Below are 21,405 nucleotides of genomic sequence, written 5' to 3' on the forward strand. Positions count from 1 at the left end.
CTGCCGTAATATCATTTTTATTCTGATCTTGAATCATAGAATTATTTAGACTTTTGTGATTGATTTTTTTTTTGTGTATTTCAAATAGCTATTTAGAAATTACAACTTATTTTGAATACAGTAATGCCAAAAAAGTCAATTCACAAATGTGAGGATTTGCTGCTTTTTACTTTAATTATTTTAATAATCTTAATTTATTTTTCATTAATTAATTAATCCATCTCAACCAACAACAGCAGTAAAATGCTTCCTACACAAGAATGTATTAGTCATAATAATAATAATCGAATCATATAATAATATATCAGTCACAGTTGCATGAATACTTTTTATATACTTTACAATAAAACTTACAAACTTTTACAGATTTTTACTACTTCCCCAATGAGTTTCCTTACTGGGGATTCATAAAGACTTCTAATACAACTGTTCAGAAAAAAGGTAAATATTGATTATACAGTAACCGTAACAGTTCTCTGACAATCATCAAAATAATGAGGTCATTTCCATCAATAGACACCCCTACAGCCCCCCCCCAACAGACTATCATATGATACACGCTGCATCATTAGAGCCACAAATCACTTAATGCACCTCTAATTACATCCAATAGGCCCCTAGTACACATACTAGTATGAACACACACACTCATACACACTTTATACATAGAACACAATGAGGCGAGAGTGTGAGGCAGCATCTCATTAGAGTCCCTTACCGAGCAAACATTCAGGGGAAAATGCCCACTTACCACACACACACACACACACACACACACACACACACACACACACACACACACACACAAAGCAGTGGATGTAATCATATGTCGGCCACAGACACGATGCATAATATATGTGGAGCTTATTGCCCTGCAATACAGGGTGATCAGACAACCTGCTCCAGGAGTGTGTGTGTGTGTGTGTGTGTGTTTATGGGTCCGTGAGAGCAAGCTGACAAGCTGCAGCAAAAACGGTATGGACAACGTGTGTGCATGGCTTTGAAAGCGTGCCTGTGATCCTCATCATCCACCGCCTCCGGGGCTTTGAATGTGTCGTGCCACTTCACTGCTGAATATGTTCAATCCCCCCCCCCCCCAAACGAGGCAATCATGCAACAAAGCATTCTGAGCACGAAAACAGCCTGTAGAGCTACTGAACTACTCAGGTCTGGTTGGAATCACATTGGTCAAAAGAAATCCGCAGACACATATTGAATTTATTATTCATGAGCCATCCAGAAAGGCATTGGAGCAAATAAAACGAGGCTTGAAACGTGTAGCCATTACTCTCGAAATCGACCAGCAGACTTTGCTCCAAATGCTTTTCGAACTTGTTTTTCAAGCGGTACTCCAGCAATCCCATCAGTATTGACCCCATAAGACAGGGGGACTTGAAAGAGACGGATACCCCCAAAAAAGTAGTAGCAGAGTCCTGAATGTTTGACTGTAGTCTGGATCCAGTCCATAGAAACAGAATAGAAGAGCAGAACTGACATTGAACTGCTTTTCGTGGTCATCCGACTCGGTCAGAAAAAAATGGTGATTGTGTTGGTCATTACGTCAGTGGGACCTTTAAGTGGATCACACGTGGTGGCTCCAATGATTGAGTCCACAACTCTGTGCATGTTACAGTATATACCGTTGCAATGACAACATTATATACAAAGATCAGCACCGCTCTGACCACCTACGTTGATTTGAATGTCACTTCTATTCTATTTCTATGACCAAGATCCAAAAACACTGGATCCTGCATTCCTCATGCGATCGCATCTCTTTCTTTCTGAGTCTCTTCATGGTTGTTTTGTGTCCCTTTATATATTTTTTTGCATCTCTTTGTGTCGTTATGCGTCTTTTAGAGGTCATTTTGCATCTCTAGTTCGTCAAAAAGCACCTATAAAATATGAAGTATAATAGTAGTATCTTTGCCTTCAGAATGCAGCGGGTCTTCTCACAGGGCTACAACCCACTGCTAGTGCTGCCAGCTCTGTCCCCATTTAGCAGCAGTTAAGAAAAGACAATTCTTCTTCACGCCAAAGCTCCACTACAGATCAGCAGGGGGTTCCCATCCATGTGGCTTCACCATAACATTCCACCACACAGTGCTGCACCAGCAGCACCTGCTGCAACTGGGCAGGCCGCCTGGGCCCCACACACACACACACACACACACACACACACCTGGGCTGCCAACACCTGGCACTGGGCTGCACTAGATCAGCACCCATCTGTCTCCTTGGCAACAGGGCAACTGAAGATGGGGTGGGGGCTGTTGTTGTTGTGGTGGTGGCGGGCCGGCAGTTAACACCTTCTAATCTCCTAATCATTATGAGTTATCCATACATGATGGGGATCAGGGCTATAGGGAGGCAGGGCAAATGTGTGGGTGTGTGTTACAATGGTCCAGTGTCCCAGTGCCAGGGCTAAACTGGCTCTACTGGCTCTATTCAGGACGCTACCATGGTGATGTCACCACGCTGTCATGCTGTCAAACACGGCTTTGTTCCATTATCCACTTTAAGGTGGCGAGGAGGAGGACGGAGGGAAGAGGAGGGAGGAGAAAAGAGAAAGGAGGTGTTTTCATTCAGGCACATGCTCTGGTTGCTCCCCTGGGTCCTTCCATTACGGGATGCTTCTGCGTCCCTGCTTCATGACTCACTGTCACCTGACTGTATTAGCAGCTGCTGTTGATTCACTTCTTGTTCAGACTTCAGATAACTGGCTGATGAGAGCAGATTAGATAACCCTCACTCCGCGTGTACATATGCAGCGATAGAGGATGATAACACCGAGGGATTTGGAGAGGAAAACGTGTCCCCACCAATCCATTTATCCCCCGTTAGGCTGCGGACGCCACAGTGGCAGACGTCCAGCATTCTTTACTCATGACTCAATCGAGCTAGAGACGAGCTCTGCTGCAGCTGCACACCAACTTGTGCATCACATTTCTTCGGCCGGGCATTGCATCTATGGGCTAAAGTTTAGAGTGACTTTATGTGGGTTTGTCATTGGTCAGCACAATATAAATAGGTGAGAATAAAACAAGGAAATCCAGCCAGAGGCCTGTTTACTAGGAGAACTAGATTAGCATACAGAAAAACCAAGACCACACAACACAACCACACAACACAAATTGGTAAATATACAGTATAACTAGTAGTTTTAGCATGTAATAAAGATAATGTTTGCTTATTTTGCAACCAATTTGAATGTGCCTTGGCTTTTGTGCTGACTAGATGGTTCATGACCATCTTTTTTTTCTATGCTCCAGCATCTCCATAAAGTTGGACAGACAGAATTTCATAAATTATCACAGTTGAAGCAACAGAGGCCAATTTGTCCAGACTTTTAGTCCACCAGCGTTTTGTTTTTATCAATACACAAACTGTTTCCCCACAGCTTTGCAACATTTAAACATGTTTATTTTTTACACTCAAATTGGAAATGTACATTAAAAATAATGTGGACGAAAGTGCACTTTGTGATGCATTTGATACATGGTAATGACTTGCAAATGAAATGCCACCAGATAAAAGAAGCCGGTATATTTTGAATATTCTCACGTAAACTGAACAGTATTCAACAGGTTCACGCCACTGTGGACAACAAAGTGACAGATACAGTGCATGCTCTTAAAGGGATGTACTGACTAGATTTGTAACTATAGCTGTCTGGGCTGCTGTGTGTGTGTGTGTGTGTGTGTGTGTGTGTGTGTGTGTGTGTGTGTGTGTGTGTGTGTGTGTGTGTGTGTGTGTGTGTGTGTGTGTGTGTGTGAGCAAACGGCAGCTGTTCTCGCAGCAGCTGCAAGGCTATGACGTGGTGGTGATGGAGATGTGTTTGATGGGGGTGAAGAGAATATATTGATAGAAGTTGATTGTTAAGGCAGTCAGGTGTGCGTGTCAGGCTCAAGTCTCACCTGTCTTCCTGCATTTCTCAATTAGTGTTCACTTTTTGTCAGTGACAGTCAACTCAGTTTCACAATAAAACATCCCTTCCTGAGATTTTAAATGTAAAACTACAATCTACAAGACATTTATGAGTTGTATTCAAAGTAGCTTAACTATAACAGAAAGAATTGCAAAGTAGAAGTGATCAAAATGAATTAGTAAATTAAGTTTAACAACAAAAGACTTTTAATGTGAAAGGCTCTATTTGTTGAGTTTCGTTGAAGCAGCTTAACACTGCAAAGTCAAAGCTTTTGAAATAAATTAGTAAACAAGAGCAGTACCGGTAATTAAGACTCAGATTGTGAGTATGATATAATGTACCATTATTTGAATACTGGCTTTTATTTGAGGATGTGTGATAATTTGACTTCTGAAATGTTGACTTTCCTAGCAGCACATGGATGTTACCTTATGAATTCATCCGTTACTTTCTGAGAGCATTATCTTTGTTGGCAGAGGTGACACAAAGCAGCATGGACAGAGCCTGTGTGTTGTCTGAATGAACACAAGGTGAAGGGAGTTTAACGGGCATCGCACGGAAACATATAGCGATGTACAGCGAGGGACAACTCCTAGAGACAGAAAGACAGATCCAAGACGGATCCAAGACGGATCCAAGACGCAGCGAGGCTCGTGGCGATGCCGAGACGTGACGAGCGCACGAGAGGGAGAGATTAAATCAACGGGAGTACAAACAGGACTGGCAGAAGGAGGAGGAAGTGAAGGAGAGGAGGACACAGCCAACGTCTCATCACACGGGACAGAAACGGAGCTGCTTTTTACAAAACAGACATGACACAGGACCTGAATCACCCGGATAGTTTTAGTTGTTTGACAGAATATGAAAATAGATATTAGAGGGGGAATAACGACCTGTTTAACTTCCCAACACAAGCTCTAAGCGGTGTATAATACATCATTTAAACTACTAAAGCCAAGTGAATACTTACAATACAATCATTTATTTCCTTATCATTTGAATTTTGTGTCTTTTTTTTCCCAAAATACCAATATGGATGAGAATAGCAAGGTACAAGGACAACATAGTTATTGTTGACGGTTTAAAAAAATCTTAATGACGCAAAAGTATTTTTATCTAATTGCTCGATTAATCGATGGAATAATGTGTAGAACACTGAATGAGCAAAACAACTGATAGCTGATGGGTATGGTAAACTGCTGCCCAGTTTGTCTTCTCTCACAGAAATACTGTCACCACTAATTTATTATGTCGAGTCCATTTTAGTTTTTCTTTATCACCTTCAAGCAACTATGAATAACACTCAAGACGTCCTTCACTAAAAGCTTTCCCACCGACCAAAGTGTATTACCCCTTCTGTGGCTGGTGAGTTTCTATTTGTGTGTGTGTGTGTGTGTGTGTGTGTGTGTGTGTGTGTGTGTGTGTGTGTGTGTGTGTGTGTGTGTGTGTGTGTGTGTGTGTGTGTGTGTGTGTGTGTGTAAAATACTTTTAGACTTACTTACTTTTTTTGAGAAAAAAAGCTGAATGGAGTGGTCTCGTGTGACGTCACAGTTTAGCTGTCGGCCATGTTGGAGTACACACAAAGCCACTGGCATGCACGGCTGAGTCGCATAACCTATCGGTGGTGAACTTTTGTGCTGTCTTTGGTTGTGGCAGCAGAGCTGATAGACAAGAAATCATTCTTTGGTTTGCCAGCGGTCATTACACATCAAGGAAATGACACGAAGGAGCTATCCAAGCGACGTCGCGAGAAATGGCTGTCACGCATCTCTCGAGATATAAAGGAATGGAATTTGGCGTACACTAGAGTATGTGCGGATCACTTTATAAGTGGTCAGTGATTTTATTTACTAATTCGTTTGTGAACAGTATTTAATAAAGGAAATATAAATTAAACTTGGACATGAGAAGGTTACCGAAGCTTCATCGGCCCGTGACAGCAGACATATATATATATATATATATATATATATATATATATATGTATATATGTATATATGTGTGGGGGGGGATGAAGTTAGGAGTTAGTTGAAAGTGAATTCCTACACACACGCACACAATGACATGCACGTACAATGTAAACAAACACACGTGTCTGTTTGCGCTGAGTAAACATTGAATATTGCTAAATATCGGACCAGATCTGTATATATTTACTCTTCCAATGACGATATGAGAATTGTCGACGACCGTTGCTTTTAACGTCTCGGACCCATCCACTGACAAACTGATTAGAAGCGTCGAGCCCTTTGTAGCACTCCAGCTCGTCTTTTGTGTAAGGACTGGGGGTGTTCACGAGATACGTGTAGATGTTGCCGTAGTTTACCGATGGAAGATAAGTAGGATCGGCACTGAAACGATCTGCACTCATCGTATAGGGATCCAAGTTACCAATAACCTTCAATTTGGCCAGGTAGCGAACCTTTGATGCACTATCCAGTGATTCAAAGTATTGTATTTTCGCCGCACTTCCTTGTTTACGCGCCGCCATGTAGGATCTGTATGTACTCCAACATGGCCGACCGACCTCGTAACTAAGGAGATCGTGACGTCGGTGAGACCACTCCATCGATTGGAATTATTGAAATGTGATATGTGTCTAATTGTCTCACTCTTAAACTGGCTCTTTGGAGCATAAATGGCCCTGCTTGTAGAGCCTCTGTTCCCTTTGCAGCTCGACAATTACACAACCTCAAACCAACCAAATCCTAACATTCAACCACACTGTAGAACATAATGCATTCCAACTTCCTCAGGTCATGCTACAGAAAGTACCGGGTAAGTGAAGGACGGATCCTCTTAAAAAGATCATTTATTTGAATTCAAATGTAATTTCAAAGTAATCAATGCACGACAATAAGGTTTTTACATTGTGCTTGCAGAAGCAATAAAGGAATCAAAAGAGAGAGGTGAGGTCTGACTCGGCCTCCTTTGATATCCTCCATGAATGATCAGATTACAGAGGTAGAGGGGTTTTTCCAGCTGCGATCAGCAAGGTGCACCCACAGATTCTACAAAAAAATAAAGAGATCCAGTTGGATGTACGAACCTGGCTCTAAACACACATCATTCACAGCTAGACCTAAAGCAGCCCTGAAGAGCCTCTTCAAACGCTGTGATCACTCAAACAGTGCTGGACCATTTCCATAAAGCCTGCGGCGGACATCTTTGATCTTCAGGGAACATTAGTTCACAGGGCAGTTTGAGGGGAGCACTGAAAACAAGGAGTTGTCTTTGACTTTCCTTAATTAAGCTATGTATTTACATGAGCAGAGGAGGTGTGTTAATGACACTACCCCTTACAGCTTAAGTCTTGATGTTGCGACTGTACCGAACAATTATTTTCATAATCAATCTGCTGATAATTTGAGCAGTCTATAGATGCCCATCACAACAACAACAACAACAACAACAAAAAAGTCAGCAGACTTTCACCCAGCGGACCACTGTTCATGCCCCATGTGAAACCCAGAAGTTATGGCTTATTTTTCACGTATCTTCCGTACATCATTTCTTTAGTAATTTTAACCCAAACAGCAATCTTTTCCTAAACTGTAGTTTTGTTGCCTAAACACTGCAAGGGCTTGAACAAGTGCAGTGATCGCTCATGTTGCTGTTTATTCGTAGAAAAACGCGAAAAAAGAAAAAAACTTTTCTTAAGATATGATACAAACCGAAAGTAGTCCCCAACAAATGCGCTATTTTCTCCCGTTTGAGTAATGTTTGATAAAAAAAAAAAACTACAGCGACCAGCTGTTTCAGGAAAATACTGAGCTCTTTAAAAAAATGAAACCATATGTTTGTGAGGCGTTTCTAAAGATTTACATCTTAAGTAGGAACCAATGAGCTTGGAGTCACAGACTGGGTAGGAAAGTAGTGAGAGACGGACCAACACATTGTTGGTTTGGTTCTTTTCATGAAATTTGTTAATAAAAAAATATCGTATAATGCCAGCTTTATTTCTAAACAAAAACAAATGTTCTTATTTCTCTGTTAGTTCTGGCTTGTAAATGCTTATCCAATCACCAGTATTGTTGGTCTAATGTTGTCTCATTGACAACACATCTATCCCAAACCAATTCCAGACTTTTTAGTCAGAGCACATCAGTGAAACTGAATCTGTGGGCTGGCTGGATGGCACCGGGAAGTACTTTACAAGTTTCCCTGTAATAAACGTTTCACAGTCCATAATGTCCACGGAGCTGTCAACTTGTCCACAGAACGATAAAGAATATAACAAACATGGTGCTTTCACATCATGCATGACAGCCATGTTCATGTGCCGAAATTTCAAGCCTGGCCGGCTGACAGCCGACATAAATGAGTCCATATAATCAGAAGGAGAAAGGACGAAGGTGTATGAGAGGAGGCAACCCCTGTGCATCCCGTGGCCCATAGAAAAGCTGAAGGGCCTCTGTTAATAAAGGTTACGTCATCCCCATCTGAACCCAGGCACATGTTAATTGCATTGCCTTCCAACCAAAACCTGCATTAAAGTAGTAGCGGTAAATATTTGGATCCATTCGTCGACTATTGACACTTTGGAATGAGTCGCACATATTGGCCAAGTATGCGTGCACATACAAGGAATTTCACTCCCCAAGCTGGGCACATGCACAGCAAAGCTAGACAAATGCATGTAAAGAATAGACAGGACTGCTTTGTACACAAGTGAAAAAATAGGTGTTTACATATATATATATAAATATTATATGGGCCTAAATATATAAATTCATATTCTGCAGATTTATATTTATTGGCCGGTAGGGAAATTAAGTTTTGCGCTGTGCACTGTGAGGAGAATGTACAGGTAGAACTCTTCAAATTCTAATTAAACGTAAGATTACATCACGCAATATCTAATAAGTAAAAACTTCACTATGTGTCTTTGAAATACTAGAGTTGATAAAGATCTCACAACCTCACCCTCAAACTCCCAGGGGGACAACTCATTGAAATGTGTGGAGTGTGTGTGTGTGTATACATGAGGGAGTGTGTTTAGTGGGTGCTGCCTACAGAGCTACACTGGAGCGCAGGGACACAACTCACGAGTGCATTTCATGCAAATACCCAATCTGCTTGAGTCTCATCTGTTAAACCAGCTACAAAAACATGTGTCCACACAGGATTGTGAATGATGTTCTGCTTTCCATGCAGCAGATCAAAGCTCAGATAACACAGCTGTGAGCACTGGACCAGTGGATGGGGAACAGTATCAATACTGAAATAGAGGAGTCACTACTACGCTCACATAATTAAGGACAAGATAGCTTCCTTTTCATTCATTGTATGGTTTTTGCATACAAGACGAATTTTCTTACAACCTTAAATGGGAATTCTTCTCTGGCTCTGGAGGAGTTTGAAAATAACCCTGATGATGTCATAGTGATGTCACCTGGGTCATCTCTGTTTAGGTCTGTAGGCTACAAATGTATACACAAAGCCGGCGCTATAAATCAGGGGTGTGGCATTTGAAAGATTTGGGCGACTGCCAGGCACGGAGGGTTTGACAAACAGATTCCATTTGTTGCATTATGGGAAATGTAGGATTCAGCTGTTTTGGACTAAACGTCTGAAAATCTTGGCCTCTGCTGTGTTAACTATTCTTTTCTGTCACATGCAATGACTCCAACTTTATGGAAAGGTAATACTAAACTGGAATGCAAATTTGATAACAAAATACAGTTTCTTTCACCAGATGATCAGTGGTAGTACCCTTCCCATCAGTCTGTGCTCTCAAGATTTCTAATTTCTGCTGTCCTGTTCCGTTTTACCCTTCATTCCGCTGGGATAAACAACTCAAGGCCCTGGTGCAGGAATAGCCGAGAGTCTGTCTAATCTGCCTCGACGAGCCCACCAATTACATAACCTGATGTTACATTGAGGGGAGAAGAGAGGGCTTCGACTGAGGAGGGAACGTGAAGTTCAATCACACCCACACAAACGGAGCCAACTAATTGGTGATGATGTGGTGCTGCAGGAGATTTGGTTTGTTAAAAACATTCTGGGGGATTCACATTGAGCTGCTGTGTGCTGTGACAATCCCACTGGGTGGATCCCTTGCTGTGCTGAGCTCCCACTAATATTACTGATTGCATCTGATTATCTGATTATTTAGTCATTTCAATTTGATGCAGTTCTTGTTGGGTTTGTAGAAAGGGTTTAAATAAGTAAATTAGAAGAATATATATATTTATATATATATATATATATATATGGATCATAGATAAATTGCTGTTTCTGGAAACATGGACTGCAGGCTGTCAGGTATTTTTCTACCTGGACCCTATTTTCCCATGTTTTGGTGTGTCAAATGGTTTTTGAAATTGGTCCAGTATTCAATTACTTCAGCCGCAATGTTACATTACGTCCACTAAAATGTCTTGTTTCTTCCACTGACAGGCTCAGATTATTATTTTTTGATAACATTATGGAAAGAAGTCTACTGAGGAGAGTTTTGTGCTTGATGCCGACAGTGAAAACGTGTGTGAGAGTTGGAGAGAGTGTGCCGGATAAACTCTGTTGTCTTAAAGTACAGAAAACTTAGATTAGGGTTATCCAAAAGATTCTCAATGTCATGCCTGAATATTGAGATGATTTTGACAATGTTGATGAGGTCTTTCAATTCGGTGGCCACCTGTATTTATTTGAGCCACACTATAAGGATAATGAGAGAGCGAGAGGCAAAAACAGGGTGAACCAGCTGCTGCAAGCCCGCAAAGCTCTGGACACTGGAGGTGTGACCCTACGCACCACAAAAGAAGAACGCTGTGAAAGATTCCAGAGACTTTTCCTGTATTGGTCCAAGTCTGGACCAAGTGGAAGGTAAAGAAACCTGAGCCTGTCAGTGTCAAAAAGAAGCACTTTTAGTGAATGTAACGTTACATTGACGCTGTGCAATTACTGTCGCAGCTCATTTCAAGGTTCTCCCATTTGTCACTTAGACACAAAAACATGGGCAAATAGGATCCAGGTTGAAAAAATACTTTACATGGAGCATTACAATGATAAAATACTCTTCATACAGGACTTTGGAAGATGTAGCAGAAGAGGGAGGGAGAGGAGGGAGACCAGAGGCAAAGGCCTGTTTCCAAACAAATACAGAAAGCTTGTCAAAAGGCGGTGAGGGAGAACATGACATGGAGCAGCTTATCTGATAGCGGGCATGCTTTGTTTACCCAGCCTTATCACTCAGGCCAGAGGCCAGTGGATGAGTTGGAACTCAGATCAAAGTCTAATTAACCAGCCATCAGAAGCACAAACACACACGTGTTCTTTCTTCTAGAACAAGTCGACATGACGGACCAACCAAGCGTCCTCATAACATAGACAGACACATTTCTGTCCTCATTCCTGAAAGAGCACTATTGAGTTTACATGAAGACAGAACAGATATGTGCATGAGAAGAGGCTTCATGCCTTGGCAATCTCTGTCAAACACACACTGTTGCTGATTAGTAGCCTGAGAAGCAATTATATAGTAAATAAATGCTCGGTAATGCTCTCTATAATCCGGCGTCCAGCATGTCTCACAGTGAGGTGAGGGCCTGTCAGCAGCTCGAATCTGTCATAGTTACCGTGGTGCAGCCTGTCACGGTTATGTAAGGAGATTTACAGCCTGACATAACAGCACACTCTACGCTGGTACAATGAAGAGGTTTCCTTTGAGCTGATGACACCTGTGTGTGTCCCTGGAGACTCACAAGGTGTTAATATTACGGCATAATGTTCAGCAATCAATGAACATTCACTCAGAGTCATTAATCGACAACGACAACAATGATAAGTGAAAACCTATATGTCGGGTGCAAGAGTTCACTGTAACAGTTGTTAAACTGCAGTTTTCAGGAAGTAAAGTGTTCCGTTCAAAACCAGACATGTCTTGGTCATCATTAGAAGCTCCACTTCACAACAACCTGCGCTGTGCTCCGCTCTTTTTTTCCTTCCCAAACATCTCCGCGACTCATTGAGTGGCGTAATAATCGCGCGACACAACAAATCGAAAATGAAATTTGACCATCGACAATGAAAACTATTTTAATAATCGATTTTTATCGATAAAATCGATTCGTTGTTGCAGCCCTAGTTATGTGCATGTTCTTCACTGCTGTCATTTTCACAATGAGCGCTTCTGGGCGCTCGTTGGGAAGTATGTCCATTCTGAAGGCCTATTGTCCTGTGTCCACTGAGTCTTTGTTCAGTTTTTGATAATGCTTATGGTTTTTTGACGCTTATAGTTAGGGACGGCTCAGGTTTATAGTTAGGGCTGGCTCAGGTTTGCCTTGGACCAGCCCCTAGATATGCTGCTATAGGATTAGACTGCCGGGGGACTTCCTAGGATACACTGAGCTTCTCTCTCCTCTTCGCTATCTCCTTCTGTATGAGTTCATGTCCCATTAATGTACATTATTAAGTTTGCTTCTTCATTGTAATATTGTGACACAATTTAAATGTAGATCCCCCCCCCCTGATGTAGCCTATACAGCTACAGTCAAGAAGAAGAAAGAAGAAGAAGAAACCACTTTTATTGTCATATACATAGACACATACACGAAATTTGACTTCTGCATTTGACCCATCCCTGTATATAGGGAGCAGTGGGCTGCCAATGATAGGCGCCCGGGGAGCCGGGGGTTCAGTGTCTTGCTCAGGGACACTTCGTCACGTCCCAGTCGAGGATCGAACCGTTGACCCTGTGGTTACCAGACAACACTCTTATACACATTTCTGAGCTTATTGCACTGTTTTAGCTGAGAAACCATGAACAATACAAGCTACAAGGAATATCAACCCTTGAGTCTGGAGGACATGATGTGACATTCACAGATAGCACCCCGGGGAAACAAGAGGCTTGGTTTTCAGGACTGGATTGATGACCTTTTATAACCTATAGACCTTCAAAACGCACAAGGACGCAAGAACAGGGGGAGCTGTTTCGTTGCTTTTCTAGCGCATGTAGGGTTGGGTACCGAAAAGCGGTGGCAATATGGAACCGGTTCCTATACGTCCGGTATCTACCGGACCGAAACGCAACGCCGATTTCGGTGCTTCCTTTCGGTGCCTGAGCCGATTGAAATACTTTTTTTTACACGACTCTGATGACTCCGTCCTGGCAGCAGGACTCGGTCCTCCGCTCCTCACTCATAGTATTATTACAACGGGGTACTTAGCGCTGCCGCTCATAAGCACAACAACACAGGCACGTGAAAGCTTCTTCTTCTCCTTTGAGACCAACTGGCGGTTGGCAAACGACGAATTGGCGCATTACCGCCACCAACTGGTAAAATAAAATAAGTCATGAGACGTGTCGTATTTTGCCAGAGGAGGAACATATGCTCATATTTCTGCAAAATAATTGCTGAAGTTTGAAGCTGTAGTGTGTGTACAGAGTGTGTGTTTTGTATTTATTTATATTTATTTAAGTATACTGTAAACTGTTAACAGTTAACATATTGTTCATAGTTAAAAAGTTTGAAGCTGTAGTTTGAAGCCAAGTGTTTTGTATTTATTCATATTTATAGTATACTTTAAACAGTTAATATGTTGTTCAATTTGAAGAAAAAAGTATCGGTTCAGGCACCGTTTAGGCACCGGTATCGTTTTAAAAGTATTGTTTTAGCACCGGTATCGGAAAAAACCCAAACGATACCCAACCCTAAGCGCATGTACTGTCGGCAAACTTATAGTGTGTTATCGTGTGGACAGTCTACAGAGTCGTCAATGCACACATGGGCAACCGACAAAATCTACGTCATACAGACTCGAGCAGGCCCTCGAGGCTACAAGGACTACTGCAGCTTCTGATAAAAAGATGGGCTAAATCAAGGGCTCAGAATGCCAGACTGCTTCAAATTAAGAACGCCTTTCCGAAACCAACTGACAATCACGGCAACTTGACGAGATTGGCCAGGTGTACAGAGGTGAGATGGTGGACAGAATCTGAATTTATTTTTCATTCTTCACACTACTTCTGCACCTTTTTGTACGAAAACCAGGAATGCCTCGAAGGAAAGACTAACGTTTGAACGATCATCAAATTCTCACTCGTCTATATGACATCACGCCTCCAAGAGTGTCTGTTCAGAACAGCTTTAAACAATCTTGGCCTTTACACCATGCATTAAGTTAAGTGTCCATTGTCAAGTCCAGCTCCAACCAACTTGTGGGTCCCTCTAATAAGCCAAAACAATCAGCCCCAAACTCCGCCGTGGTTCTTTTGTCTCTTAGAGACAGAACATATGGAGCTTAGGGTCAGAGGTCGCTCTGAGGGAGGGGCTGTGAAATGGCTCCTCTCGCCTCCCAAGATCAACTGCTCACTTTGCCGTTGGAGACGGAGAGGCGGTGGGAAAGGGAAGCGACCAGTCAGCAACAGCTAGCAGCATCTTCAGAGGTCGTCAGGTCCCGCTAACTCCCAGAGGAGGCCATCCATCATTATGAACTTTGACTAGCAGTACATGTCAACCTCTCCTTCTCTCGGATGAGACCACACATCCCTGACAATCAACATTTTAGGCAGATGATGGGCAGGTTTAGGGCTCTTCAACTTAAACCTACAGAATGCACTTGAGGCAACAAAAGTCTAAACATCTAAGTTAGTCCCGCGTTCCCACCACAAGCAAGCTCCTGCCTAGAAACTACAGACTGGTGGAAACTGCTTCTATCCTGTGGCTGAGTTTACTGGAGTAAAAGCTACCACAGACATTTAGGAAGCATGGAGCAAATGCTGTGACTTCTGGGTTGCTGCATTTTTCATTTTCCTCCATTGTTTCTGCAGGAGTTACTACTGGTCAAGCCCAGAGGTAATGGTACACAGACAACAAACCCCTGAACTCCACTTTATCCTAAAATTGGTCACAAAATCATTATTTGTCCAGTGAAGCCAAAACATCAAGAGGCATTAAAGCTGACCTACAGTGAGTCGCTTTATGATGACAGACAGGAGGATGCCTCTGGTCAAACAATGCAGGAGGAGTGGAGTCACTGTTATGACCATGAATCTGTATGTGTGTGTGGTGAGGCCTGGCTGTGTGTTACATTACAGCGATGCCTTCAGTATAGCCTGGAGGAGCTGTCTGAATGGATTACTCTAACAGGCTTAACAGCAGCCCGGCCAGGCTAACAGAACACGAGGAAATGAGCTGGGGACAAAACAGAGAGATGGATGTAATCACTAAAGGCTGACGAGAGGAGGAACAAACTGATGAGCCATGAGAGATAAGGAAGAGTCAAAGAGAAACCGAGAGAATCCGTAGCAAAAGCAAGCATGGCCAAAGTGGTTTCATCATCTCGAAAAACAACACAAAATTAGATAAAGTGACAATATTGTCATAATGTTGTCATTATAAAGCATGAGATCAACAGGAGATTCCTCATTTACAATAGACAGAGGCTTGCTATTTGTTTCATGGAGCTATCAAACGATTATTTGCCCATCACCCTGTGTTGGCATAAGTCCACAGAGACGTGCGTCTGCGTTGGTTAGCCCCGTCATCATTAGCATACGTCACTGGGCAGTGTCGGCGTGCAGCCTTTGTGCTGACTGACTCCCAGGCCGGCCTCTGTGTGGACAGATGGTCCAGTCCAGAGGGGAGCTTTAGCTGCTCAAATCCCTTTGCGAGGACACTCCCACCTCAGCCCCGGCCAGCACACCTCTGTGCTCCGTTCCTATTTAAAGCTGCAGCGACCGCCTTCATAGCTCCCAATGGCAGCAAGGGAGCTCTTTGTACAAAATGAATAAGACTGGCCCACTGTAGCTGTAGATTTCTCGGATGAGGATCAAATGTCCCAGACTGTTTACATTATACTGGTTGGCGAGGTCTACACAGGTGTGTTTTAGGGTTTATCACATTCATCTCATGAGATCAGGTCAAGTGCAGTCATGTTTAGCAAAGTCCTCAATATAGCAACTTGTTCATTACATGACAATTCATGTTGTTCGCTGCTGCTAGAACATGGACATTGACTATATAATTAAAAGTCCAATCAGTAAAGTTTCTAGCTCTTCAAAAAAGAAATTCACCTTGAAATAGACATGTTGAAACTTGTAGGTGGAGAGGAAATCCCTGTGCTTAAACCAGCCCAGCCGTTTCTCCCTGAGGTGATATTAACTCATGAAAGGAGCCCGTCTAACAGACCACAGTAGTGCTGCTGCAGGAGAGCGGTGGGTGACACTCGGGTGTGAGGTGTGATGAGGTGTTAATCACTGAGACACAGAGGAGGACATGAAAGGAGAACAAAAGGAGCACACTGTGTAGGAGGAGGAGAAAGTCTGGTGCTGCTGGAGCAAAATAAAAAAAGTGTCTGGCAACAGTGGCAAGTGATGGCGGGGCTGAACACCTGACAGACCAGATCCTCTGAAAACTGAAAGCGAGAATCACCGATGAGCTTGCATACATCTGTGTGTGTTCATGCATATCAGTAACGATACATGCAAACCAGCATGAAGGTTCGCCCCGCTCTATCAGCATCACTGCTGATTTCAATGAGATTGTTCTTGTTCCCTATTCTTCTTTGAGAGATAAATCTACAGTAGTTTATCATTTTAAAAGCAGTAATACAGTGATTTAGAACTACCCAATTCAATGTCCTTTTTATTTTTATTTTGTGAAAACATCTCCTTTAAAACAATTGGATTTATTCATATTTCTCGTTTTATTTTTTTACAAAATTACATTTGAATGCATTATGGTAAAGTTAGAATTTACCTTTGCCAAATATACTTTTTTACTGAATAGAGCTTGCTTTGAACTCATTGTAGAGTTACTCAATGCAACCTCCGTTAACGTTAGCTGTTAGCTCCATTATTTAGCCGAGCAGGACTGTGTTTCCCACCGGCTGCTAACAGCTAACGTTAACTAGCTCTCCTGCCGATTTCAAAACTGATTTGTTGTTCACAATGTAGCATTATCAGGGGAAAAAAATTGGGTGCTTGCCTTGGACGCATTGATAGTAACTTAACTGTATCATCTCAGATTTTAACGCATTAGCACTTGGTCAAGCTTGCGAGACGATAATTACATTTTCAATGTTCCCTGGGGCGCCGTTAGTCGGAAGCTCTGCCCCGTGTAGAAAGACAAGTACAGTCCCATTTCAGAATTTTGGCATCAACTTAGTAGCAAAGTATTGTAGAGTCGATGCAACATCTTTGGCCTGACAAGGCATATGAAATGGTCACCTTGGACTGTGGGAAATTGTGACACCCATTTCTCAAAATGTTCAGATATTTTGTAGCCTATACAATACATCGGAAAAATAGACATATTAATCAATAATAAAACCATTTGTTAGTTGCTTCATCAATGTTGAAGTCCTAACAACAGTAATATCTCTTTACTCAGACCTCCATTAAAGTGGAACAGAAACATTTTTTAAAAACCTGGAAAGATTTAGAAACAGGTTTGCTGTTGGACTGCAACCATCATGCTCATCAGTAAGTCTGGGAAAAATGGTTTGCAAGAGAGGTAGAAGATGGCAAAGTGGTACACACCTCACACTGTGGCAGCATATCTCCTTCTACAACTGGCACGCCAAACATCTCCCCCAAACTAGCTCTTCACTCCTCTCGCCCTTCCACTCCACAATGCTGCTGACCCTAAAATGCATCTGGTGTTAGAATGCGGGGACTATTTCAGGTTCTGAATGCCAGCCAGGGTGTATTTTTACCACAGAGGCTCAATGGCATGGTGAGGGGGGGTGCCTGGACTGACAAAGTGGCTAGTTACTATAGGAATTAAACCAGCTAATTAGCATTTCACCAAAGAGCCTCAGGCTCATCTATTACGAGTTGAAATAGATGAGTTAAATATGGTTTAATCTTGTAGAGAGTAAACGCACGCAGAGACAGAGAGAGGAGGTAACGCACACCACGGAGAAGCCCGAGGCAGGTCTACAGGAAGTCTGGCCCTCTGACTAGAACAATGGGCTGAGGGAAACAAGGCCATGTGCCACACAAAGAGCAGGGAGGAGGGGAAATGATGGCCTGAAATAAGCGAAGGCATAGAACGCTGCTCAGGGTGGGTCACTGCGATCATTGCTGCCTCAAACTCTGGGTCCCAGAATATGTGAGGATGCTGAGATGTAGCTGTGTGCTTGACAAACGACCGGAGGTTTACGCAGCGCCACAGGCAACACGATGATATCAATCATGGCAGCATTAGTGTCGGCCGTATCGTGGGGCATCGTGGGGGAGGAGAGCAACAAGCCTCATCAGAATTGTAAATGATCTTGGATGATACACAAATGGGGGTGGGCAGCTTTGGGGATGAATGACGAGCGTGTGGGGGGGGGGGGGATTTCATGCTCTACTGATGCTCAATTCATGTTCACTTCGGAGAAAAACTGCCGACTTCACTCACATTTATATTGTTCTTCAATATTCAGTTAACATGTACATGGATCAGCTGGTGTGAATAATGTTTGCTCTGTTGTTTTCCTGGTGCCACACGTGCAACACACACTTGCAATAAGTCCGTTTATGTAATGCCGGTATGGTGTTTATGTGGATTTTATACTTGCATAGATTTAAACGTGTGTTTATGTGCTTTTTCTGTTCTGAACCCGCCTTTCGATTAGGGCTGGGCGATAAGGAGAAAATCAAACATCACAATATTTTTTACCAAATACCACAGTATCAACATATTGTAGGGTTGATCATTGGTGCTTTTACCAGATGGCAACCTCCAGGTCTGAAAAGTGAAGCCAATGTGAAAGTGTCTTACAACTTGAATTCTCTCTACTGGCCATCAGGGGGCGACTCCTTTTGCAAAAAGAAGTGTGATTACAGATACTGATACTTATTACTCCACTGCATTTGTCTGGCAGGTTTAGTTACTAGTTACTTTGCACATTATCATTTTTAAACCCTTCCCAACTACCGAAACTGAACAACAGTGTATGAAAGAGAAATTAGCTCCACCTGAAACATCTGCAGCAGGAATAATGATCCAAAAAATACACTATATAATAGTAAAACACTGACAAGGATCATGTTTCTGCAAATTAGTAGTTTAATCACTATTGTTTGTAGTCCAATGACCTAAGGAGCTGCTGCATTATTTCAAAAACACAATATCAATAAAAGTGCTTTTTTTTCAGGCAAACTTGAATATTTTAAAGTTGAGCTGTGTAATGTCTTCATTTAAGATATTAACCAGCAACATATACACAATATTACCCACTGAGCAATCTCCCCAGTGTTGTGGTCTGATTATAGCCTCAACAATTATTAAAATAGACCTTGTAGTTACAGAACTGTGGTCTCCTTAGTATGGGTATGCTATTTTCGAGCAGAGGCCTACAAATAGGGCCCGTGCAACTCTGGTGGCGTCACCGAAATAAAACATATTTTGCCACTTGACTGGTACATTTTGGAACACATGTCCACTTGTGTCAGTCATAGCTCACTTTCGAAACACACACAAACGCACTTTACTATTCTGAACTTTGGTCCAGAGGCTCAGTTGCACAGACAGAAGCTACCAATCTGCCTGTGATGCAACACCTCGGCAACAAAAGCAGGCAGCCCTCTATGCTGTTAGCACTGTAGGTAAAGCGTGTCAAAAAGTAAAGACAATAAGTGAGTAAAATGAGTGAAAATAAATATATATGACAGCGTAAACACGCTGCAAGCCCACAGCTGTACTGGCAGGGGGAAGAGGGATCCCTATGACTAAACACAACAACAGGAATCCTATAATAAATATACAGGTGTTAATCAAACCTGAATAAACACTGCCCCCTTTTTTGTTAATAAGAGCATTCTTCTCCAGCTGTGGAGGCTGCATCACCTCCTCTCACCACACGTAAATGCAACTCGCCTTTTGCTTTAACAACACATTTAAACTGGTCAGACCTTCCTGTGACAAGCTCTTACTTCTGTGGTTTATTTTGCTTTAAAGGTTAATTTAAAAAAGCCTTTTAAACAAGTTGAACATGGCTCACAGGAGACTGAATGTTGCACACGTGACCAAAGATGATATCTTCTATTTGGAAAACACAGTGAGTAAAAACTACAGTCCAGTTATGAACGGTAGTTTCACTTCGACGGGTTCAGTGCAGCACAGCTGAGCACAGGAAGCTTAAATCAGAATATAAAGTTTAGAAAAGATACTGAGACAGTAACACTGTTAACGCGCGAGGAGCTCATCTACCTTTAATGACCACAGTTCATTGGGGTGCTGACACCAAGCACTGCTGGAACTCTTTATCCCGCTGTTAATGAACGTTATTGGCAGTGTAGGTCACTGTCCTTGGTGTTTTGTGGTTCATATCATAATGTAGCATTACACTCACTGTTGTACGCATGTTTTAGCTAACTTACAGCGGTGGAGGATTTATTTGTATTCAACAATTCTTCGAAGATGTGTTGGGTTGGAGGGCTGCTGTGGTTCTATTTTTGTCTTCAATACCAACAATATGTCATAGAATAGAGAGGCCATACCTGCTAATTCGTCCGGTTCCAGTCCAGTTTCTGTGTCTATTCCACAGATAGCAAAGTAGTGGGCGAAGCGGCAGGGCGCCGCGGAGGACACCGCGGAACTCATCCCGGCGACGGTGTGGAGCTCTTGTCCGCTACTAGTTCTCCGAGCGACACATCTTCAGGGGAAAAAACGGGGTGGGGGGGTAAAATGCTCGGCTACGATTCTGCGTCGGTTCCTAGCTGATCGACTGGTAGCATACTAACGTTGTTTTAATGTTGTTGCGGTGCTAGTCCGCTCTCAACGGGGTCGTGCCCGGGCTTGACGACACACACTACTGCCTGCGCTGGACGGGAGAGCGCTGTGTGAATCTCAGGCTCGGTGGAGCTCGGAGGAGTCACTGGGCAGGGCGGGATTTTTAAATCTAGTCCTCCGTTCAGTCCCGTCAGCCTGTTAACTGGAACATAGGGCCAAATGTAACGTGTTTCTTGTTATTAAGGATGGGACAGAAAGTGATCATTTGCCTCTTCACCGCTCTCCCAAGTCACGTTTCAAACGTATTTCACCAAAGCAGCCGCGGCTACATATTAATGCGCATGGCATACGTCATCATGTAGTATGGAGTGGTCTCACTGACGTCACGATCTCCTTAGTTACGAGGTCGGTCGGCCATGTTGGAGTACATACAGATCCTCCATGGCGGCGAGTAAACAAGGAAGTGCGGCGAAAATACCATACTTTGAATCACTGGATAGTGCATCAAAGGTTCGCTACCTTGCCAAATTGAAGGTTATTGGTAACTTGGATCCTTATACGATGAGTGCAGATCGTTTCAGTGCCGATCCTACTTATCTTCCATCGGTAAACTACGCCAACATCTACACGTATCTCGTGAACACCCCGAGTCCTTACACGAAAGACGAGTTGGAGTGCTACAAAGGGCTCGACTCTTATAATCAGTTGGTCAGTGGATGGGTCCGAGACGTCAAAGCAACGGTCGTCGACAATTCTCATCTCGTCATTGGAAGAGTAAATATATACAGATCTGGTCCGATATTTAGC

At 42.8% G+C, this 21,405-nt stretch overlaps 1 protein-coding gene across 4 annotated transcripts in view; it reads right to left on the reverse strand.

Moving 5' to 3' along the window:
• LOC306795795 (DENN domain-containing protein 5B-like) overlaps window positions 1-20,541 on the reverse strand; it is an 80,197-nt gene extending 59,656 nt beyond the window's left edge. For all 4 annotated transcript variants that reach the window (XM_079294430.1, XM_079294428.1, XM_079294429.1 and 1 more), the window contains exon 1: window positions 20,367-20,541. In XM_079294430.1, the coding sequence (XP_079150556.1) occupies window positions 20,367-20,469 (103 nt within the window). In that variant the 5' untranslated portion in view covers window positions 20,470-20,541. The remainder of the gene's footprint in view (window positions 1-20,366) is intronic.
• Window positions 20,542-21,405: the final 864 nt, after the last annotated feature.

The sequence above is a fragment of the Melanostigma gelatinosum genome, assembly GCF_949748355.1.
Source record: "Melanostigma gelatinosum genome assembly, chromosome: 22".
Classification (NCBI taxonomy): domain Eukaryota; kingdom Metazoa; phylum Chordata; class Actinopteri; order Perciformes; family Zoarcidae; genus Melanostigma; species Melanostigma gelatinosum.